The sequence below is a fragment of the Olea europaea genome, chromosome 6 (assembly GCF_002742605.1).
Source record: "Olea europaea var. sylvestris chromosome 6, O_europaea_v1, whole genome shotgun sequence".
Lineage (NCBI taxonomy): Eukaryota > Viridiplantae > Streptophyta > Magnoliopsida > Lamiales > Oleaceae > Olea > Olea europaea.
The window spans coordinates 7,662,568-7,684,829 of record NC_036242.1 but is presented as its reverse complement, the minus strand read 5'-3'; the positions used below and the strand labels follow the sequence as shown (position 1 = coordinate 7,684,829).

The 22,262-nt window shown below is 34.6% G+C and overlaps 1 protein-coding gene and 1 long non-coding RNA gene across 2 annotated transcripts; both read right to left on the bottom strand.

The window, feature by feature from the left end:
* Positions 1–163: 163 nt before the first annotated feature.
* Positions 164–2,805, bottom strand: LOC111396479. The gene is made up of 3 exons (XR_002703011.1): positions 952–2,805; positions 643–710; positions 164–544 (listed from the first exon to the last, which is right to left on the bottom strand). It is a non-coding gene; the product is annotated as an uncharacterized LOC111396479 (long non-coding RNA).
* Positions 2,806–17,383: 14,578 nt separating this feature from the next.
* Positions 17,384–18,256, bottom strand: LOC111396478. Its single transcript, XM_023022906.1, has one exon. It carries the CDS (start codon positions 18,088–18,090, stop codon positions 17,884–17,886), a length of 207 nt encoding a protein of 68 aa, XP_022878674.1. The 5' UTR covers positions 18,091–18,256; the 3' UTR covers positions 17,384–17,883.
* Between the last annotated feature and the right edge of the window lie 4,006 nt (positions 18,257–22,262).

Below are 22,262 nucleotides of genomic sequence, written 5' to 3'. Positions count from 1 at the left end.
TTCATGTTTTTAGTTTTCTCTTTCATTTATCTTTATTGGTTTGTAAGAATAAGTAACAAATAAAATTAACAAAAAGTGAATCCAAGAAAGCAAGAGTAAGTAAACATTAGATTTTCAAATACCAAGTGTCTTCCACTTTTCTTTAGCTATACATAGACCCCTGTAAAACATTTAGCATTAAATATCAAATTATAGCTGCCTTTATATCCAAAAGTAAACCTGCAGAAACACAAAAATTGGACACTATCACAACGACAAAAACACCATCCACACCATCATAAGGACACCCTCCAAACCATCACCCGTAGTTACCTATGTACATCAACTACACATGCCAATATAATAGCACAAAATACATGAAACACTACACAAACAGGTTCCTATTTTCTTCAAAAATTGGATTTCCCAACACTAGGAATGATTAGTGGGGGTGGGAATGAACTTAAAAATATTTCAGATTGATGCTGGAAGCCTGACGTTGGCATGAATTGAAAATTTTCAACTTTCTCATGTGCGTGACTTGAACCTGCTCCATTTCCATGGCCTAGAACCAATTTTCCCAAACATAAATTCGACATTAGTAAAAAAACTTATAATTTCAATAAGTTACACACATGCAACAAGAATAATATTAGTACTAACATGTCTCCAAACCTCCTCTGTCACGTGCCTTCCACTATCAACTGACTCCAACAATCCTTCATACAGTCCTGTACATAAAAAAATCAAGTAGTTTGATTTTATTGTAATTGAAATAATCAATTATGATTTTATTCTCTTTGAAAAACAATTATGCTACATGTATAATTGGGGTTGACAAACACACGTGGGAGGGGGCTCACACTGGATAAAAAATCGTGGATCCCTCCTATGAGTACTTTGTCAACTCCGGTTGTCCAAGTAGAATAATTCATTTGAAATACTCAATTGAACACCAGAAAAAGTACTTACAAAACTCGGTACATTAGGCTTAGAGTAATATCTTTTGTAGTGTCTTTTTAGTCCACATAGTGAGCTTGTCATCAATACTCTTCCTTTTCTCCTAAAATGCGATTCCTCTTGATACTGTGCGATAATATCTTCGTCCGCTTGTCTCCTCAATTTTTTTTTTTTTTTTGCTTTCTCCCCCTTCGTGAAAGTAGTCCATGAGAGTGGAATGATGGGTACAGTATCCAATTGGGACCATAATCGTATTCCGTTAATAGGATTCAAGATGTTATTATAGCATCTCAAGTATGTTTCGATTGTGTAACAGTTATCCACATAATCGTCGAGATCATTTCTACACTCCCATATCACGACCAAGGTTTGATTACGTGGTATTCTCATCAAGTTCCACCTCCTACATGCACAACTTCGTTCTTCCAAGTCAACGACATAGGTCTATAACCTACAGTCCACCTGCCATCGAGGTCTTCCTGAAAAATGTAATGTGCATTCATTGGACATCTCAGTGATCTTAGCAAGCTGTTTTTAGTCCTTTGATACAATCACCCTTCGTACTTTCTTGTCTTACTTTGATGCTTCTCAATCCTAATCATAAACCCCAACTACATATCTGCCAACATCATTACAATGAACTTCTCCCTATCCTTTATCAGCATTTTATTGAAAACTTCACACAAATTATTCAATAAAATGTCAATCTTCAAGTGTTTCCTGAAATGAGATTTACTCCACTCGCCCTGTTGCCTCTCGTTCAGCCATGTATACACTTCTTCACTAACTTGACAAATTTGTTGCATCCACATTCTAACTTAGGTAAGGTAGTAGACTTAGCAGCCCGCCAAAACAAGACCTTCAAAGTCTTCCCCTAAAATTCCTATTGAGAAAATTTGTATACATATGCCTAACACAGAACATATGCTCCATCTCTGGAAATAATTCATCAACGACATTACTTAATCCCTTTTGCCTATCTGTCATCACAGTCCAATCAACCCATTTTCCATCTAATTTTCCTCAGCCAAATATTTTAAAAACCATCTCGAAGCAACAGTTTCTCCTTCTGGACAACGGCATATGAAATAGGATAGATACAATCATTTACATAGTATACCAGGCCAAACACCCCGAAAATGGCATCCCTCCACTCCAATGATTTTTCTACACCCATGTTAAAACCTTAATTTGTAAGCACTAAAATAGATGTATATACCTTGAAACACCTGCCCACTAAGTCCTATCATCACTGTGGATCCTGGATTGGTCCTCAATACCTCAGCTGCATACGACATTAGCAACACAAACTGTTCTTTATTCCCACTTATCAGTTGCTTCGCATATCTTCTAGCTTTTCAAGCGACATTTTTAGTAATGTTTACTTTCAAATCCTCCTCCTTTACGGTTGCTTGCGTACTTTTTGTTTTTCACTCTCGATCTACCTTGAACTGCTCAATGTATCGATTAAAATGTAGTTAATCCAAGATGCGGGGGTCACGAAGGTAAGGTCGAGTTAAGACCCATTGATTATTGAAGAAGGCCCGATGACACGATCTAGAGCGAAACGAGTTAAAGAGGTGATGGGGTTGCTCGTCAAAGCCACTATTGATGAAATCATGTTCGGGACGCAAAATGGAGCAAGTTTCATATTGGGGTCGAAGACTGAAGAGACTTGGATTAATATGATACGAGCAATGGAAGTTGGAAGCAGCAATGTGAACTATGCGACCGCATAGTTATAATTCCATGCAGCCGCATGTATACCGACAGGGAATTTCAGGAGGCAAATCAAATGACTTATGCGACCGTATAGATTAACAATATGCGATCGCATAAAACAAAGTCACGGACCGAATTGTAATTTTTCGCGAGTTTTCTAATTTGATTAGAATTGTAATCTTTTCATAATTCTTCTTATTTTTACACGAGATTTTATTCCTTTTCACAATATTTTAGATTTTAATATAAATAGTAGTATTTTCCATTGTAAAAAAACACTTTTAACAATTATTGAGAGATTATTGCTTCCTTCTTTGTTCTTCCAAATTGAACAATAAATCGAACTTATCAAGGAGAAATTCTTGTGACATTCAAAATCGGGTTGTGGGTTCTTCAATTGTGTAATCAAGGGGTCCATCGTATCTTGCTATCGTTGGGTTTCTTGTTTCACGTTGTTGGGTCGAAAATTCAAAATCGGGTTTTCAATAGGCGTTCTTGGGTTCCGTATCAATCTAGTTGTGGGTTTCGTAGTCTCTGATACTGCGGGGTTCGCATCAGTTGGTATCAGACATTTGGCTCTAATTTAATCAGATTATATCTTTATTTTTCTTGTTTGAGTCGTTAGTTTTTTTTTCGATTCTTCTAGTTACCTTTCGTGTTCTTGAGTCATCCTTCATTGTTAATTCCTAGATTATTGTTTTCGTTGGTAGTATCAAGTTTTGTGTTAAAAAAAGGTTACTGTTCATCCCCAAAAAAAAGGAGAAAAAAGTTACTGTTCACGTAAAAAAAAGTTATTTTTTTGAGTTGATCGATTACTGCCAACAATTTATAATTTAATTCACAACTTTCAATCTTGTTCAAATCAATCCCAATTTTTGTCATAATTCCATTATTGATCTTTTGATAAATCTGTCCAAATTTCATCCCAATTAGTCGCAAATCCCTTGAATTCGTGTTCTTTGAATTACATTTGGTCTTGAATCTACAAGTTTGAATCCGTTGAGTTCATTGTTGTTCTTGGAAGCACTTGGTGAAAGCATTGAGTGGTAAAAGGCAAAGTGGTGAGTTTATTAGAAGGTAAAAGCCAATTGTGTGATTCTGAGTGAACTTGGTGAGGTAGAAAATTGAGAGAATGTCTAAAAGAGAACGCTCAAATTCCAGCAGTAACGGTAATCAAACCAACACGCAGGACGACATGATGCAGCAGTTTGAACATTTATTGATGGATATGGGAGATAGGCTAGACAGGTTGGATACATCGGTTGTAAATCTTAGTAGGGGACAACAGGCGAAAGTACCTCATGCTGGGAGACCAGGTAGGCGGGAGCCTAAGAGGGAATGGGAAGCGTTTAATCATGGTAGTAACTTGGATGAAGATGATTATGAAGAAATGGAGATGGGACGGAAGAGAAATAGAGGTGGTAGGGTTGAACAACGGGGTAGAAATAATTTCGGTGATGATGTAGACGGCATTTTGGGTAATATTAAAATGGCGATTCTACAATTTAGGGGTAGGAGTGATCCCGAGGCTTATTTGGAATGAGAGAAGAAAGTTGAGTTAATTTTTGATTGTCACAACTACTCGGAGGATAAGAAGGTGAAGATTACGGTGTTAGAATTCACTGACTACGCCATCACTTGGTGGGATCAAGTGGTTACTTTACGGCGTTGGAATCGGGAAAGGCCTATTAATACTTGGGATGAACTGAAGGCGGTGATGAGGAAGCGGTTTGTGCCTGGACACTATTACGGGGAGTTACATCAAAGATTGCAGGGTTTATGCCAAGGATCGAGGAGTGTAGAGGATTACCACAAAGAAATAGAAATCTTAATGATTCGGACGAATATAGAATAGGACCAAGAAGCCACCATGATACGGTTCTTGAGTAGAATGAATCGGGATATTGCTAATGTGATAGAGCTGCAATATTACGTGGATTTGAAAGATATTTTGCATGTAGCCATGAAGGTTAAAAAACAGTTGAAGAGGAAGGGAACTGCAAGACAGCCGGTGAATACTTTGTCTTCTAACCCGATTTGGAGGTCGAAATGGGACAATAATAAGGGAAACGAGACGGTAGCTAAGGGAAGAAATGAATTGCAGAAAGGGAAAGATGAAAGTGCTAGTAAAACTATACCCAGAATGGATCCACAGCAATCAAGGAGCAGGGACATAAAATGCTTTCGATGTTTGGGGACGGGACACATTGCTTTTCAGTGTCTTAACAAGTGCGTAATGGTATTGCGGGATAACAGAGAGGTAGTGAGTGAGAGTGAAGGGGAATATGACGTTATGCCAGCATTGGAGGAAGTTAGTGATGAGGAGAAGGTGGAATTTTTCGCTGGGGAGTTGTTGGTCACAAAGCGAGCTCTTAATACTCAAATCAAGGTAGATGACTCGAAGCAGCAACGGGAAAACATATTCCACACCTGATGTCACGTCCACGATATGATGTATAGTTTAATTATTGATGGTGGAAGTTGCACAAATGTGGCCAGTACAACATTAGTTGAGAAGTTATGATTAGCTTTATTGAAATACCCTAGGCTATATAAATTGTAGTGGCTAAATGAAAGTGGGGGTTAGGTTAAACAAATGGGTGTTAATCAATTTTTCAATTGGAAGTTATAGTGACAAGGTTGTATGTGATATGGTGCCTATGCATGCAAGTCATATCTTGTTGGGGAGACCATGGCAATATGATAGAAAAGTTACACATGATGGATATAGGAACCGATATAGCTTTGTTAAGTACGGAAGGTCTATTACCCTTGCGCCATTAACATCGGCATAGGTGTATGAAGACCAAATTAAATTGAAAAGTGAGGAAGAAAGGAGAGCAAGAGAGCTGGGAAGGAAGAGAGAAAATAGTGAGCCAACGGCAAGAGAGAAAATGGTAAGGTGGTTGAGAGTGGAGAAAAAATAGAAAGGCCACATGAGAGGAGAGAAAAAGGGTCAATTGATAGGAGAGAAAAAGAGTCAGTCGAGAGGAGAGAAAAGCCGAAAATGAACTTCTTTACTAAGGAGAGCGAATTGAAAAAGGCAATGGTTGATAAAAGATAAGTGTTGTTGTTGGAATACAAAGAATCACTCCTCAATTTTGAGGAATCTAACACACCCCTCCCTAGTTTGATTAAGTCTTTGTTACAGGAATTCAAAGATGTGTTTCCAGAGGACGTGCCAAGAAGGTTGCCACCAATTCGAAGCATTGAGCACCAAATTAACTTCATACCTGGAGCTGTCATTCTGAACCGACCAGCTTATCAAAGCAACCCCAAGGAGACGAAAGAACCTCAGAGGCAAGTGAAGGAACTGATGAGCAAAGGTTATGTGAGAGAGAGCATGAGCTCTTGTGTTGTGCCTGTTTTGTTGGTACCGAAGAAGAATGGGACATGGACGATGTGTGTGGACTGTAAAGCCATCAGCAACATAACGATAAAGTATCGCCACCCCATATTTAGGTTAGATGATATGCTCAATGAACTGCATGGTGCTTGCATTTTTAATAAAATTGATCTTAAGAGCAGGTATCATCAAATTCGCATGCGGGAGGGCGATGAATGGAAAACAACATTTAAAACTAAATATGGTTTATATGAGTGGTTAGTCATACCATTTGGACTCACAAATGCACCGAGCACTTTTATGCATTTAATGAATCATGTTTTGCGTGCTTTCATAGGTAAATTTGTTGTAGTCTATTTTGATGACATCCTATTCTATAGCAAAGACCTAAAAGAGCATTTGAAATATTTAAAATGTGTGCTTGTTGTGTTAAGAAAGGAATAACTATATGCTAATTTTAAGAAGTGTACGTTTTGCATGGATAAAGTTGTTTTCTTAAGATTTGTGGTTAGTGCTAATAGAGTAAAAGTAGATGAAGAAAAGATAAAAGCTATTAAACAATGGTCAACACCTAAAAGCATAACTGAAGTCAGGAGTTTTCATGATTTAGCTAGTTTTTATAGGAGGTTTGTAAAGGATTTTAGCACAATCACTACACCACTTACTGAGATTATTAAAAAAAGCGTAGGTTTTCATTAGGGTGAGGCACAAGAACTTGTATTTAATAGTATTAAGAATAAATTGTGTAAAGCACCTATTTTGGCATCACCTAACTTTGACAAGACATTCGAGGTCGAGTGTGATGCTTCAGGAATAGGTATTGGAGCAATGTTAATGCAGGAACGAAGGCCTATTGCTTACTTTAGTGAGAAGCTGAGCGAAGCTGCACTAAACTATTCGACATATGACAACGAGCTCTATTCATACCTTCGAGCACTAGAGACTTGGCAGCATTACTTGTGGCCTAAGTAGTTCGTTATACATACCGATCATGAGTCTATAAAAGACTTGTAAGGTCAGGGTAAATTGAACAAGAGACATGCAAGATGGATGAAATTCATCGAGACCTTTCCTTACGTTATCAGGTATAAACAAGGTAATGAAAATGTGGTAGCCGATGCATTGTCTCGAAGGTACGTGCTTCTTAATTCTTTAAGTGTAAAGTTACTTGGCTTTGAGCATATTAAGAGCATGTATGTGAATGACCTTGATTTCTCTGACATCTATGACTCATGTAATAAAGGAACGGTTGACAAATTTTATAAACATGAGGGATATTTGTTTAGAGAGAATAAATTGTGTATTCCTAATTGTTCTATGCGTGAGTTGTTGGTAAGGGAAGCACACACTGGAGGTCTAATGAGTCACTTTGGGGTTCAAAAAACGTTAGAGATATTAGGATAACATTTTTATTGGCCTAAAATGAGATGTGACGTAGAACGAATTTGTGGGAAATGCATAACTTGCAAGAAAGCTAAGTCTAAAGTTTTACCACATGGTTTGTATATGTCTTTACCTGTACCTAGTGAACCTTGGGTGGATATATCAATGGATTTTGTGTTAGGTTTACCTAGGATAAAAAGAGGTCGGGATTCAATATTTGTTGTGGTAGATAGATTTAGTAAAATGACACACTTTATACCATGTCACAAAACCGATGATGCCATTAATATTGCTGATTTGTTCTTTAGGGAAATAGTACATTTGCATGGGGTCCCTAGGAGCATAGTGTCTGATCGGGATGTTAAGTTTTTGAGTCATTTTTTGCGTGTGTTGTGGAATAAGTTAGGTACTAAACTATTATTCTCTACAACTTGCCATCCACAGGCTGATGGGCAAATTGAGGTAGTAAATAGGACCATGACTCAATTGCTTCGTACCATGATAAATAAAAACTTGAAAAGTTGGAAGGAGTGTTTACCTTTCATCGAATTTGCTTACAACAGAGCTGTACACTCTACTACTTCATTTTCACCTTTTGAAATCGTTTATGGGTTTAATCCACTAACTCCTTTGGACTTGTTAACTTTACCTATGAATAAACGAGGTAGCTTAGATGGTAAGAGGAAAGCTGAGTTGGTAAAGTCACTCCACGAAAAGGTCCAAATGCAAATTGAAGAAAAGAGTAAGCTGGTCATCAAAGACAAACAAAGGAAGAAAATGTGTGACATTTGAACCAGGTGATTAGGTCTGTGTACATTTCAGAAAGGAGCGTTTTCCCGAGCAAAGGAAGTTAAAGTTGCAGCCACGAGGAGATGGTCCATTCCAAGTCATCAAAAAGATAAATGATGATGCATACAAAGTGGATCTTACAGGTGAGTACAATGTTTCAACTACATTCAATGTTGCTGATCTATCTCTCTTTGATGCAGGTGTAGATTCGAGGACGAATCTTTTTGAAGAGGGAGGGGCTGATATGATCCAAGATGCGGGGATCACGAAGGCAAGGCCGAGCCGAGACCTGTTGATTATTGAAGAAGGCCGGATGATGCGATCGAGAGCAAAACGAGTTAAAGAGGTGATGGGGTTACTCATTAAAGCCACTATTGATGAAACCATGTTCGGGACGCAAAATGGAGCCAGTTTCACGTTGGGGTCGAAGGCCAAAGAGACTTGGATCAATATGATACGAGCAATGGAAGTTGGAAGCAGCAATGTGAACTATACGATCGCATAGTTATAATTCCTCATGGCCACATGTACACCGACAGGGAATTCCAGGAGGCAAATCAAATGACCTATGCGATCGCATAGATTAACACTATGCAACCGCATAGAACAAAGTCAAGGACCGAATTACAATTTTTCGCGAGTTTCCTAATTTGATTAGAATTGTAATCTTTTCATAATTCTTCTTGATTTTTACACGAGATTTTATTCCTTTTTTGGTGTTCTTCATTGAGGCTTGATAAATCTTACAAAATATTTGTCATTTCAATCCTTAAAAGTATTGTAAGAGGAGACAAATATCGTTTGAGAACAACGTTTTTAATTCGTGTTCAAGTCTTCTTCATATATACATTAATCTTCCTCTTCTTTGTTTTCTCCATTGCTCTATTTTCCAACATTTCTCAAACGATATTCTTCATTTCATTGCGATGGAAACTAAAACTATATTTGCTACCATAAAGTTGATGAATCAAAATTTGGTGCGCTTGGATAGATTTGATGGATCAAACTTTACAAGATGGCAGGACAAACTCAAATGCCTTCTAACAACATTAAAAATATCAATTCCATACAAAATAGGGAATTTATATCTTCTATGAGCTTGATCCAAAGTTGGAACTAATTGCTAATGCAACATAAAAAGATCCTGAAAAGTTCGTGCCGAGAGAAAGAAAAGAAAACATGACAAATTGATATGTCTTGTTCAAAATGCTTGATAATATCCATTTGTTGCCTCAAGTACATGAATTGCAAATCATTATCAACAAATTGAAACCAATGAAAATCTAACTTCCGGAATCCTTTCAAATAGGAGCAATTATTGTTAAACTCTCGAGGACTTAAAAAGGATATAGGAAAAAGATTCTTCACAATTTTGAATATTTTTCTTTAGAAGATATTTAAAAATATCTTCGCATAGAAGAGATCAAAAGTTCTTATGGATAATTCTAACAAGTACAAAAAGAAAGGGAAACATATTGGTCCCAAAAAAGATCAAGGGAAGTTCAAAACCAAGTCCAAATAACCTTGTTGTATTTGTAGAGAATCGAGACACTATGCAAGATATTGCATGCATAAAAACAACAGTTCCCATAATAAAAATAAAAATAAAAATAAAAGAACAAGAAGATGAACAAGGGCAATACCATCACTCCGAAATCACATCCGTGCAGTGGAAGCCGAAAAAAAGTTGGCAATTGATGTTGGAGTAGGTATTATGGCCAACTACAAAACGTTAATGGGTCCATTCGAAACCCTAACCATGATAGTTGAGCAAAAAATAATTTTTATTGTAGTGTGATTTTTTTCCTACCCATAGAAATTTGAATTTGCAGAAGCATTTTTACAGTAATAATTATTGTGCCATTTTATATGCTCATATTTAGTCTCTGTTTGCGCTCTATTATTCCAAATTATAATGAGAGGAATAAAAAAAATTTGGAAAATGTTTGGATAAAAAAGAATTTTTTTAGATTTACGTGTAATATTATTTTATTGAAAAATGTGTGATTGATAAAAAATGGAAAAATGAATTTTAATTTAATAGGGCCAAACATGGGCTTAATGATACTAATTGATGAATTTAAGGAAGTTGTACTTTTGGTATTTTTTTTACATAATATAGAGTAAATATGGTATATAAATATTTTTGTAGTATATCATAAAATTTTATAAATTAAATGGGTATATACGATTTTCCTCCTAAAATACCAAAACTGACCCACATACTGAACCCAACCCTACAGAAAAGTGGCTCCTTTACCTATTTCCTAACATGGGCCAGACCATTTCAACTGGTAACTTGGTTGATGCCATTTCTGATTGTATATACATTAATCTTCCTCTTCTTTGTTAAAAGTTGCTCACAAGTTATCGAATTTTAGGTCATAATTAAATAATTGATCACAAATAACCAAAATGTTGGTCACATACACCAAAGACTTCACTCCTCCCCCCTAATCCCAATGCTTAGTCACAAATCAACCATATAATTGGCCCCAAACACCCAAATAATTGGCTACAAACACATTTCATCATCTTATCATCGTCGTCGCCACCACCAACACCACAACACTACCATCAACACAATACCATCATCATCAACCACTAACTACCTCCCAAAAACTCTAGATTTTCATGACCAGCACCTTACCAACAACACCAAAACAACCCACAGCAATTTGGAGGGAAGAAACATTACATCACCGTTGCTATAATAACGACTGTAGCACATAGAACAGCTCGCTCAACATCGTCACATTGACAGCGATTGGAGTGCAAAGTTCCAGCAGATATTGGAGAGAAGAAACACCACATCCACGTCATCGCTGTCGCTACAGTATGTGTACAGTGGTGCGCACAGTGGCGACGATTGGAGCATGGAGTTGCACTGCTCTCTACACTGCACTTGTGGCGCTTTTGAGCGTCGCGCACAATGACATTACTGATGGATCTCGTTGAGAGGGAGAATCAAAGAGAAGATTCCGGCTTTGTTGAGGAAAGGAAAGTGGGTGGATTCCGACTTCGTTGAGAGTGAGAGAGTAAAAAGATTAAAATGATTTAGGGTTTGAAATTGGATGGGGTGATTGTTTTAGTGGGTGTTGAATTTGTAATATAATTATTAATATTAAATTGTCACCTAATTTTTTATTAAATATACTTCATATCTGATTTTTTAAGTGCGATCTTTAAATACCTACTCTAGCGTAATTTCCACTTTTTGTAATATATCAAAAAATTTTGTTAATTAAATGGGTTTATACGATTTTTTCCTCTAAAAGACCAAAATTGACCCACATACTGAACCCAACCCATAGAAAAAGTGGCTCTTTTACCCATTCCCTAACATGGGCCAGACTGGTAACTTTGTTGAGACCATTTTTGATTGTACACAAAAATCCAAATCCCTTTTAAAGCTGAAAACCCTATTTGATAAAGATTAAAATTTTGATTTTGATTTTTACTAAAAAATTGATTTTAGTCGTAATCAAATAAGGGCTAAATTTATTGACAACCAAGGTACTATCTTTTTAGAAGCTCATGACTCCAATTAGGGGTCGACAAGGGTCGGGTTGAATTAGATTTGGACCCAATTCAATAACAAAAGTAGGGGCGAACGCATTTCGATTTGGACTGTTTGTGCCATATTTTAAACTCAAATCATTTCGTGCGGTTTGAAATTTTTTGAAACCAAACCAAACTATTATTTTCTGTTTGGTTCGATTTTAATACATGATTTAACTATCAATATTATAGTAATAGATTCAAAACAAGTTAACATCTAAATTTAAACGATAACTAATAATGTTAAGTGTTAAATTATATTCATTGTTGTCTGAAATATGAAACATAAACAAAAGGGCAAAAAAATAGTAGCAAGTTAGCATCTAACAATATGTTAATAGCTTTCTCCCCTCAAACTTTTACAAGCAACAATATAAAAGTAGCAAAACCCCTTCATGCTTCATAAAAATTGTGTTCTAACTGCCTATTTGATAAAAATTTGATCAATATCCTAGACTAAAATTTGTGGAAAAAGATTGACTGGAAAACACATTCTAACATAATTTCGAGATATATATTCTAAGTACTTCATTAATATTTATAGTAAAATAAACTTAGATCAACTCCAATAGGGATGTCAACGAGCCAAGTTGAGCCGACTCGCAAGTCGAAACTTGAGGCTCGAGCTCGGCTTGATTAAAATGGTCGAACTTTTTTTTCGAGCCCGAGTCGAGCCAAGTAAAAGCTCGCCCAAAAGTTTTAGGCTCAACTCAAGCTTTTGGCTCGAGCCTTTCCGAGCCGAACTGGGCAGGCCCTTCTCTCTCTCTCTCTCTCTCTTTCTTTTATTATTATTATTATTTTTTTTTTTTTTTTTTTATAAACTGTTGCCTTTAAAGGCAACAGCTAGCTGCCTTAAAAAGGCAACAAACTGCTGCCTTTTGAGGCAGTTTGCTTCCACTTACAATTTAATTTTTTTTTTATTATAAAGGCTCGCAGGCTCATGGGCTGGCTTGGGCAAAGTCCATGTCCCCAAAGTGGGGCTCGGTAGCTGAGCGGCTCGGGCTTTTCCCGGGTCAAGCCACGGACGGCCCAAATCGACGAGTTTGATTGACATCCCTAACTCCAACGGTAGAATTTCTTAGAAATTTTAATGTTATGTCTTTGTTTTCATGTAAAAATGAACAAAAATCAGCTTCAAATCCGCACATATGCTAGTTAAATAAACATATATGCATACAGTGATACGCAATGAACGTATACATGCTTATGGACAACAGTATAAGAGAAAAAAAAAAATCTTACATCATTTTGGCCCCTTAGGGCATAGCCTAGTAGTGCAAAGGACAAGAGGGAGGTTATCTCACGCCTTGTTGGCAGCCGCAGTGTGGGGGTTCGATTCCTGAGACATGGAATTGGACTCCTTGTAGGCGTAGTATACAAACAGCTCTTGTTCCCTAACCTGATGGGGCACATTCCCTGATTTACCTTCCTCACAAAGCTCTAGGGGAGGGGCGACGGGGGCTCTCAAGGTTGGGGTTTAACCTTTTTTGTATAAGAGAAAAAAATAAAAAGGTAAATGGGGGCCTATTATTTGGGCCACTAAGCCGGTTTACAACATGAGCTATGCTACAATGACAAACGGTGTTTACAAAGTTAGGTTACAAAATTGAATCTATACAAATTATTTCAAAAACAGATTTTTAAATCATTTGAAATCAAGAGTTTAAATTTTGCCAACACACTTTGGCACTCCACTTTTGTACACCAACTTTGTAGGAGTAGAATTATTCTTACAACATTAACAAATCTTTCATTGAGTTCCAAAAATACGTGATTCGCTGCTGTGGTTTTGCTACTATGGGTCAGGGCTTTTGAAACTTTTTTTTTGCTCATTTCATATGATTTGGGGATAATTTTAATTTAGTTTAGATATCTGGTCGGGACGTATAGTCTACTTGTTAGCGACGGTAATAATGAACCTAATTTACTTTATATGATAATTTCAATGGACTAGTTGCAATTTGTGTTGCTAAATTGGTTTTTTTTTTTTTTTTTTTTCTGAAAACTGAAAATGTAAAATTTATAATTTAATAAAATTAATTTTTAATTAAAAGATTAAAAATACAGAAATGGTCTGGTTATGTTTGGGGGGAAGATTGTGAGTTCACGTGGACCCAAACCAATGTATTTTGTTTGATTTGCAATTTCGCAATTTTTTTGTGTAGCCTTAGACAAAAGATTTGGCGAAATTCAAAATCGAATCGACAAGATGAATTTCTTTTGGCGAAATTCAAAATCGAATCGACAAGATGAATAAACTGGCCCAGTTGATTTGTATAGGTTCAATATTTCAAGTTTAAGGGCATTTTTTCCTCGAAAATGAATTTTTTTTAATAATTCGGGATTGTCCAAACCAACTTGAAAAATATACCAACATTCGAGTCGATTCTATTTGGCAATTTGAGTTGATTAGCAAGGTAATTTGTCCACCCATAACTCCAATCCTCAAGAACTCACCACTGTCCTACTAAACCCTATGGCAAGCTAAGCCCTTGTTTGATTTCCATTTTGAGAAAAATTATGTAGATAATGTGTGATTAAAAATTAAAGAAAAGTTTTGAAATTACGTGTAATATTAAAAATATATAGTTGAAAATGAATTTTTAAAATAATGGAAATCAAACAAGGGCTAAATGTGACCGTCCAACCATTCATGCCTATGCGAAACCGTACGAACTACGAACTAGTTCATTTAAGCTCATCCTCCCTTTTCTACGAAAACTTGGATTTGAACACCTCCCTCTGCAGTGAAAAAAGGGAATATTGTTGAGGACGATATAGCCTTCATGGGTGTATGTATTTGATCGATTCGTGCGATACCAGCCTTGCAACACCTCTCGTTGCCGCTCCTTGGAGGAAAGATTTTGTGATGGATGCCAACACTTCCCAAACTGAAAATGATGGAGAATTTAAACTCATTACGACAAGAAAGTCAAACATCCAATGATAATTAGAAATAGAGCTAGAGGGCATTATCATTTCGCTTTGTGTTTCATTCAACTTTGAGGCGTTAAGCCCTTTTTTTTATGTTATATTTACTTTTAATTGATTTCAGTTAGGCTCTAGGAATCCTAATTGGATTTTTAATTAAGAGTGCTCTTTACTTGCTTTTCCTTTTGGGAGGTTTTGACTTGGTCCCCCTCTCTTATTTGTAATTTTCTTTAATTTTATTTGATGCGATGTTGATATGTGAATTAGATGGGCTCACAACGTATCTCAGTGCGTACAAAAATGATAATTCATTCATTAAAAGCTCATCAGAGTTTGATAACCAAACACAAGCTTAAAAATAGCATAAGAATCGAATATTCGATGCAGAAAATATCTAAATATAAGAAATCCTTCATTTAATGGCATTTAATTATTTTTCAAGAATTTACCCCCACCTACATATTTGGACTATTTTGAAGAACTCCTCTTCCACAAAATATATAAATAATAAATAATGCCTGATAATATTTTTCACAAATTTATTTTTAAACAAATGTTTAAGTAAATGATATTTATCTTATAAAGGATTTTATATTAAATATTATATTAAAATTTCAATACTTTGTACAACTCGGAAGTGAATAAGACTACCTTTTGTCCTCAATCTTTTACTCTAGTAGAAAGATGGTCGTCAATTTTTCATTATAGCTGTATAATCGGTTCTCCATCATCGAAAGGAGCCATATCTCCGTTAAATCATTGTATGGACTAGATTTTGTTTCACAACTTGGTTCAACATCTAGAAGCTTAAAGTTAGACACATTTTTGCGGCAATCATGTGATAAATTGATGAAGATTTCGACGGCTTGCTTCATTGATAATTAATAGCGTGATTATAATAAAAGGGTGAAGGTCGGAAACAAAATTGATCAATTGTGGGATTTTCCCAAATAACAATTGTACAACTTTGGCACAATTAAGATTAGCTGGAATAATATGTATAAATTGATTTGATTTATGTGTAAGGGTAAATGTGTCAACGTATACTAGAAAACTCAAGTGTCATACTAAAAAAAAAAAAGGTTGAATCTTAACCTTGAGAGCTTCCACCACCCCGTCCTTCTCTTGGAGTATCATGAGAAAGGTAAATCGCAGGATGTGTTCCAGTAGGCCAGGGAACAAGAGTTTGCCCGTACACTGGTGCCTACAAAGAATCCAATTCTATATCTCATGAATCGAACCATCACACTGCGGCTACCAACAAGATTGAGACTACCTCACTCCTATTCTTTAAACCACTGGATTATGCCCCGGGGGGCAAACTCAAGTGTCATACTATAGTACGCTACTCGTGGTCAAAAGAGAACTACTAGATCTAATATACAATGTAATAGAATTTATATTATAACTGACGAATGGCAATGGTCCAATGTCTATATATTCGTGAATGTGACAATTTCTAATCCTCCTCACATGTGCAGCCACATGCTTATCATTTATCAATGAAACGTAAGGAAACGATAAATGATATTTCATCGATACCTCTCAATTATAAATTCTTTAGATATAGACTAATATGTAACGAGTAAATTTAAATGTAACAGTAAGACCCAAAAATAATAATTTTACCGTTCACTAAGAAAAATCTTGACCTTTAGTGATGGAAATTAGTGCACAGTTAAGGGTAGATATTGTTCCATTTGGATTTGGTTTCAAGAAAATCAAAATCAACCAATGGGTTTTTGTATAATAGAACCAACTGATTTTTTTTATTTTTTTATTTTTAATATGGAACTAAACCGGAACCGAACCATTGGTTCTGGTTACATTGCTGATTGAGCAGAGAGAGAGAGAAAGAAAGAGAGAGAGAGAGAGAGAGAGAGAGAGAGAGAGAGAGAACATTTGAGGAAAAATAATCGAAGATTGAGGCTTCAATTTTAGAAATCCATGAACGGTTGTGGCTAAGTTCGACAATAGACGACACAACATCTGTTGGAATTTATATGAGAGTCGATGTATAAATTGAAAAGGAGAGAAAATGTGAAATGAATTAGGGTCGGAGTCTCCAAAATGAATTATGATCTCTAGTATCCACAATGAGAAATGAAAAATCAAAGATAACGTGACATTTTTGTCCTGATTTTTAATTGAATTTTGAATTTTTTGGTGTGAAATTGTGAATTGTGATTCGCTTATTTGGAAAAAAAAATGGAATATATATAATAAAATTTAAAAATTGTTCTTGTTTCTAGAACTAGAATCGAATCAGAACCGAACCAATAATTTTTTATTTTTTATTTTTTTATGCAAAACCAAATCAAAGTGTTCGATTTGGTTTGGTTCTAATTTGATTGGATTATTTTCTCCAAAATATGGCTTTTAAATATATTTTATGCTTTACAGAAACAAATTTATTATGTTTTCGTATTCTATCTAATTTTATTAGGTAGAGATAAGTCATAACTGATTTAGCATTCCTTCATTAGGACAGTGACTCTCCAGAAAAAGAAAGAGAACGAACAACAAACACAAATTAAAGCAAATTACTCGAAAAGACAAAATAACATTTAATTTTACGCCTTAACTTACTGTAACTGCACGTACTCCTTTAAGTTGTGATGCTACATGACAATGGAGATTTATGATAAATATTAGTACTTCTCGTACTTTTCCTCAAATAGAAACTGTAATCGTTATGAAGAAGAAGAAGAATAAGAGAACTAAGCAATCTTTAATTAATGCAAAATGTGACAAAAAGAGAAATAAAAATGATAATAATGTAATGCTTAAGGGACTTCTTTTTCCATAATCAATTATATATAGTCATCCTGGACTTACTATTATTATTTTTTACAATTTCACAAACTTCTGTGATAAATTTCTAGCATTCTTTTCATGAATCTGCAGGTGCCCTGCAACCACTAAAGGAATATATACATATTCTCGTGGTTCATGATAATCCGAAACATAGAATTCTCGATTGTATATGAAGACAGTGTTCTGTACCAAACATGCACTATATCGACGTAAAAGTATATTAGTCTCGAGTCTGAGAAGATCTTCCACGTGGTGCGATCGCCCTATCAGCGCGCGCCACCTCGTCAGGTGACCCACCAAACACCCTCGAGGTGTGTGGGTCACCCACCGAGGTGGCACCTAGGCGTTGGACTACCTCCCTGTGGAAGATTTTCTCCTCGAGTCTTCAGCATCGTTCACCTGTAAGATTTGAGAATAGTCCCACAAAAACTGCACATAATAGCCTTCCAAGATTTCCAATAAAATGGGATATAACAAAATCTGGTCATGGTTTTCATATCCGCCACCGTTGCGCCGTGATTGCACCGCGAACAAGTTCCGGCTACCGGCTTTCTCTCTTTGATTACCCTCTTCTGATCCACCAAAAAGCAGAAACAAACCATAAAACCCTCAAATTTGAACAAGACAAAAATCTTTTCTTCTTATTCAGGAAGAGAATAAAATGACATTAGTATATATACACAGAGAGGCTACAGAGAGAGATGGAGGATTATGGGCGGTAAGTCAATGAATTAACATTATCTGTAGTTGGCGGGTAATTTTTGATGGCTAACATTGTTGATCAAATGGGGGATGAATGACAAATGTCAAATACAGTTGGGATTGTATTAAATACAAATATACGACGTTGAAATTTCTTGGTTTATCCTTTCCATACTGTGTTACTGTGTATGCTGTTACCATTAAATGCTCTTAAAGAACCATTTATAGGAAAACTATAAACAGGCTAAAAAGTAGGAAATAAAAAACAGATTGATGTGGCAACAAAGTGTTCTTTTTAAAATTTTTCACTCTCAATTATGCATCGATACGTGTACAACTTGTTTCTGTATCATAAACAGACAGGCTCAAAAGTGGCAGCAAGTTGTTGGGTGTTCTTTTTAAAAAATTTTAAACTCTCCAATCATACATCGATATGTATAACGTATGCAGCCTATTTTTAAGCCTGTTGTTCAATCTATTGCTCACCATTCACATTTGGAAGCCTAGGAAGAAACAAATTTCTATATATCCTGTAATCGATCGGCCGAATGTCTGCACTTACAGTGATGATAATAAAACAAAATTTAATATTGAATCGTACTAAAAATAAGTAAAGATTTTGTTTATTATACGATTTAGTTTAAAATACTATATGTAAATCAAATATTTGTGCACATCTTCAAGAACCTTCTATTTTTAAAGAGCATTCATAAATTTAGAGACTTAAAATCTTGAAGTACTCCAACAAACTCTTTATATTTAAAACTTAAATATACTACTAAAAATATTTATTATTTTTTTTTATTTTAACCAGTTTTTCTCTATATTATTTTATTAAAAATTGAAACACTCTGAATGCATTTAATTATACATAGTGAGTTAAGAGAATCAAGCACACTCTCTGAATTAAAATATTAATTTAAATAATCTCTTTGATGATGATTTTAAGAGTTCGCACTTTAAAATAGAGAGCATCTCATGTTTAAATACTCTATTGAAGATGCTGTAATGGATAATAAAATTCCAGATTCTGTATTCAACAAATGACGCTAGAATGGGTGAAATAAATGCATCGACAAAACGAACAACCTCCAGCGAAAAAGAAAGAAAACAAAAAATTGGACGGCTCTTTCGGCTTTCAGTTCATGGAGATTGGAGACTGGACAAGCAATATGGGCCGGTGGTTATTCCTTTCTTTTTTTCTTTCTTTCCATTTTTTTTCCCCTTTTTGTACATATTAATTGGTATTACCCCATATATGATGTCATTTTGTAAATTTAGGTACTATATATTAATTTTGATATAATGGTAACGAAAATGCATTTGCTAAAAAAAGGGGGAAAAAAATACAAATTTGCAAGTATAAAGATGAAATTGACTTGGATTCGAGTATCTCGGGAAGGGAAAAAGATTAAATTTAAAATATATCGATAAAAAATGTTGAGATCATCTTGCAACTTATTTTGGTATTTTGGTCTAATTAATTATTTATAATTGCATATTTGCCAAATTTTTAGCAAAAGTTGTTTCTTGTTAGCATGTCTATATTGACCTACCCTTCCTTATATGTGCATCGGATTTCAATCGCATTGAAGCTCCCCAACAAAACTTATGGCATATTTATGTTCTTGACTTTTTTTGTTGTGGTAGCTTTGTCTTCAATCTTTCATTAATTAGCACATATTATCCTTAATTTCAATTCCTAGTAATTATATTAAGACACATTAAAAGACTTATTTGCCCATCATATTTTTAAGTAATAAAAGAATACCAAATCCAAAAATACAATTAAATATTTGCCTTTTATTTAAAGTATGCTAATAGATTTTTGGACGAAAATGTAATCAATAACAATATATGCTAATTAATGCAATGTTGCAGATAAGAATGCGATAAAAATGTTAAGGATATAAGTATAACAATAAGTAAAGATCATGAATATTAAGAGCATCTCCAAGAAAATTTCTATTTTTAAATAGCATATTTTATAATTTCGAGAATATTTATAAATTTAAAGAGTAAAAATCTTTTAAGTATTTCAACAGGCTCTTTATACTTAATTTTATTACTCCAAAATACTATTTATTGTTTTCCCTATCTTTTACCAATTTATTATATTATTTTCCTCCACTGAAAATTAAAATACTATGAATGCATTTAATAGAGAGTGAACCACTTTCTAAATTAAAATGTTAAATTAAAAAAATCTCTTGGAGCATAATTTTAATGATTGAATCTTTAAAATAGAGAATATCTTATGTTTAAAGGATCTCTTGGACACGCTCTTACTACATTTAAAATATAATGCATTTATAAAATATAATAATAATATATTGTGCAAATATAATTATATTTCTTATACCATACTCTAATCATATTTTGTAAAATATGAATTTACAAAATACGGTTGCTAAAGTATAAATATACATTACACATAAAGTGCACTTTGTAAATTTTCCTTTATAGAATTTGCAAATCTAATAAATTCACACCTAAATTCGTACAAGCTATTTCATGGGCTTCAAAGAAGATGTGGGTCTTCTTTTATACAATACGTATGGTTGGATAGTGGTCCATAATGATCAATCAACTCGATCGAACCAGGTTATATGAATATGGCTAGAAATTAGAGAGGGTCAAATGAATGCCATAAATATGTATTGAAGAGTTTATTTCAACTTTTTCCTTACATAGAATTGTAGGAATTGAATTGGCAAGCACCATACTATAAAAGATTAGAATGGGGAGAAGAAGTCGAAAGAAACATTATCACAGGATTGCATAGAAATATCCAACAAGATTCATTTGAATTTCGACATTTCACACTCTCATCGGTCCTTCCATGGTCCCATTTTAGTTAGAAAATTTGACCGATTTGAATCTTGAACATAGTTCATATTATTTGAAAAAATGACTTGAAAGTACATACTTGTTGAAAATGTAACTACCCATTTGAAATATCCCTTATAGAATTATGTAATCGAACAACTTCGTTCTAGCTAATGGAAATATATCTTAACCGCACACATGGCAATGGTGCGTTGTAAAATAAAATTTTGGGATCTTGAATTAAAATTGCCACTCACTTGGCTATTTGCTAAATTAGCACGTCGTGCTTTAAAGTTTAAACTTACTTATAAACTCGTGGTTTAAAACTCGTAACCTAGAATTCCTAAGATTCTTGCCAATAGAAAACAAACAAAAAATAAAAAATTCATCTAGAAATAACCTAAAGTTTATTTAAAAACTTGAATGTAAAATAAATAAATAAGATTTGGAACTAGAGAAAAACTTGGGCAATCTGCAAATTGCAGTCTCGCTGTTCAATTTAGTATTCTCCAGGAACTATGGCTTAATGTATTATCTTTTGAAGATTTAAAGTTTCATTTTGAATGTTTGTCATGTAAAAAGGGACACGAGTGAACCATAATACGGATACTTATACAACATTACCAATATTATGAATCCTTCTTATCACAGTCGAACATGTCAATGTAAAATAAAATAATTATCAATTATCACATGTTAATATTATATTCATATTTGTTTTGGTCTTGGTAATAATATTAGTTATAAGATTTATATAAGTCGAACTGCATAACTACTATCTAACTTTCCAAAGAATTGATCAGACATATGTAGGAAGACAAGTCGCTAGTGGATGAAACCAATTGTATAAGTTTTATTCAATTGCAATAGCCGACTATTGAAATTAATAACCACAAGGCAAACGATTTCAATTTATCAAAAAAAAATTCGTTTCAGAATTTTCCAATGACTGAAAAAAATGTTTGGCAATACAAAATCAGAAATATAAGTTAACTGCGGGCTAAAACTGTAAACGATGAATCTGGAAGCTACACACTATGGAACTACAAACTGCATGAATTAAATAATAATGCGAAAATAATCTGTAGAAAGAAAACACAAACTGCATAATGATCAATCAACTCAATCTAACCAGGTTATATGAATATGGCTAGAAATTGGAAAGGGTCAAATGAATGCCATAAATATGCATTGAAGAGTTTATTTAAACTTTTTCCTTAAATAGAATTGTAGAAATTGAATT

Excerpts from the sequence above, each read along its gene's own strand:
- LOC111396478 (XM_023022906.1), bottom strand. The coding sequence starts at position 18,090 with ATGGTTTGTTTCTGCTTTTTGGTGGATCAGAAGAGGGTAATCAAAGAG.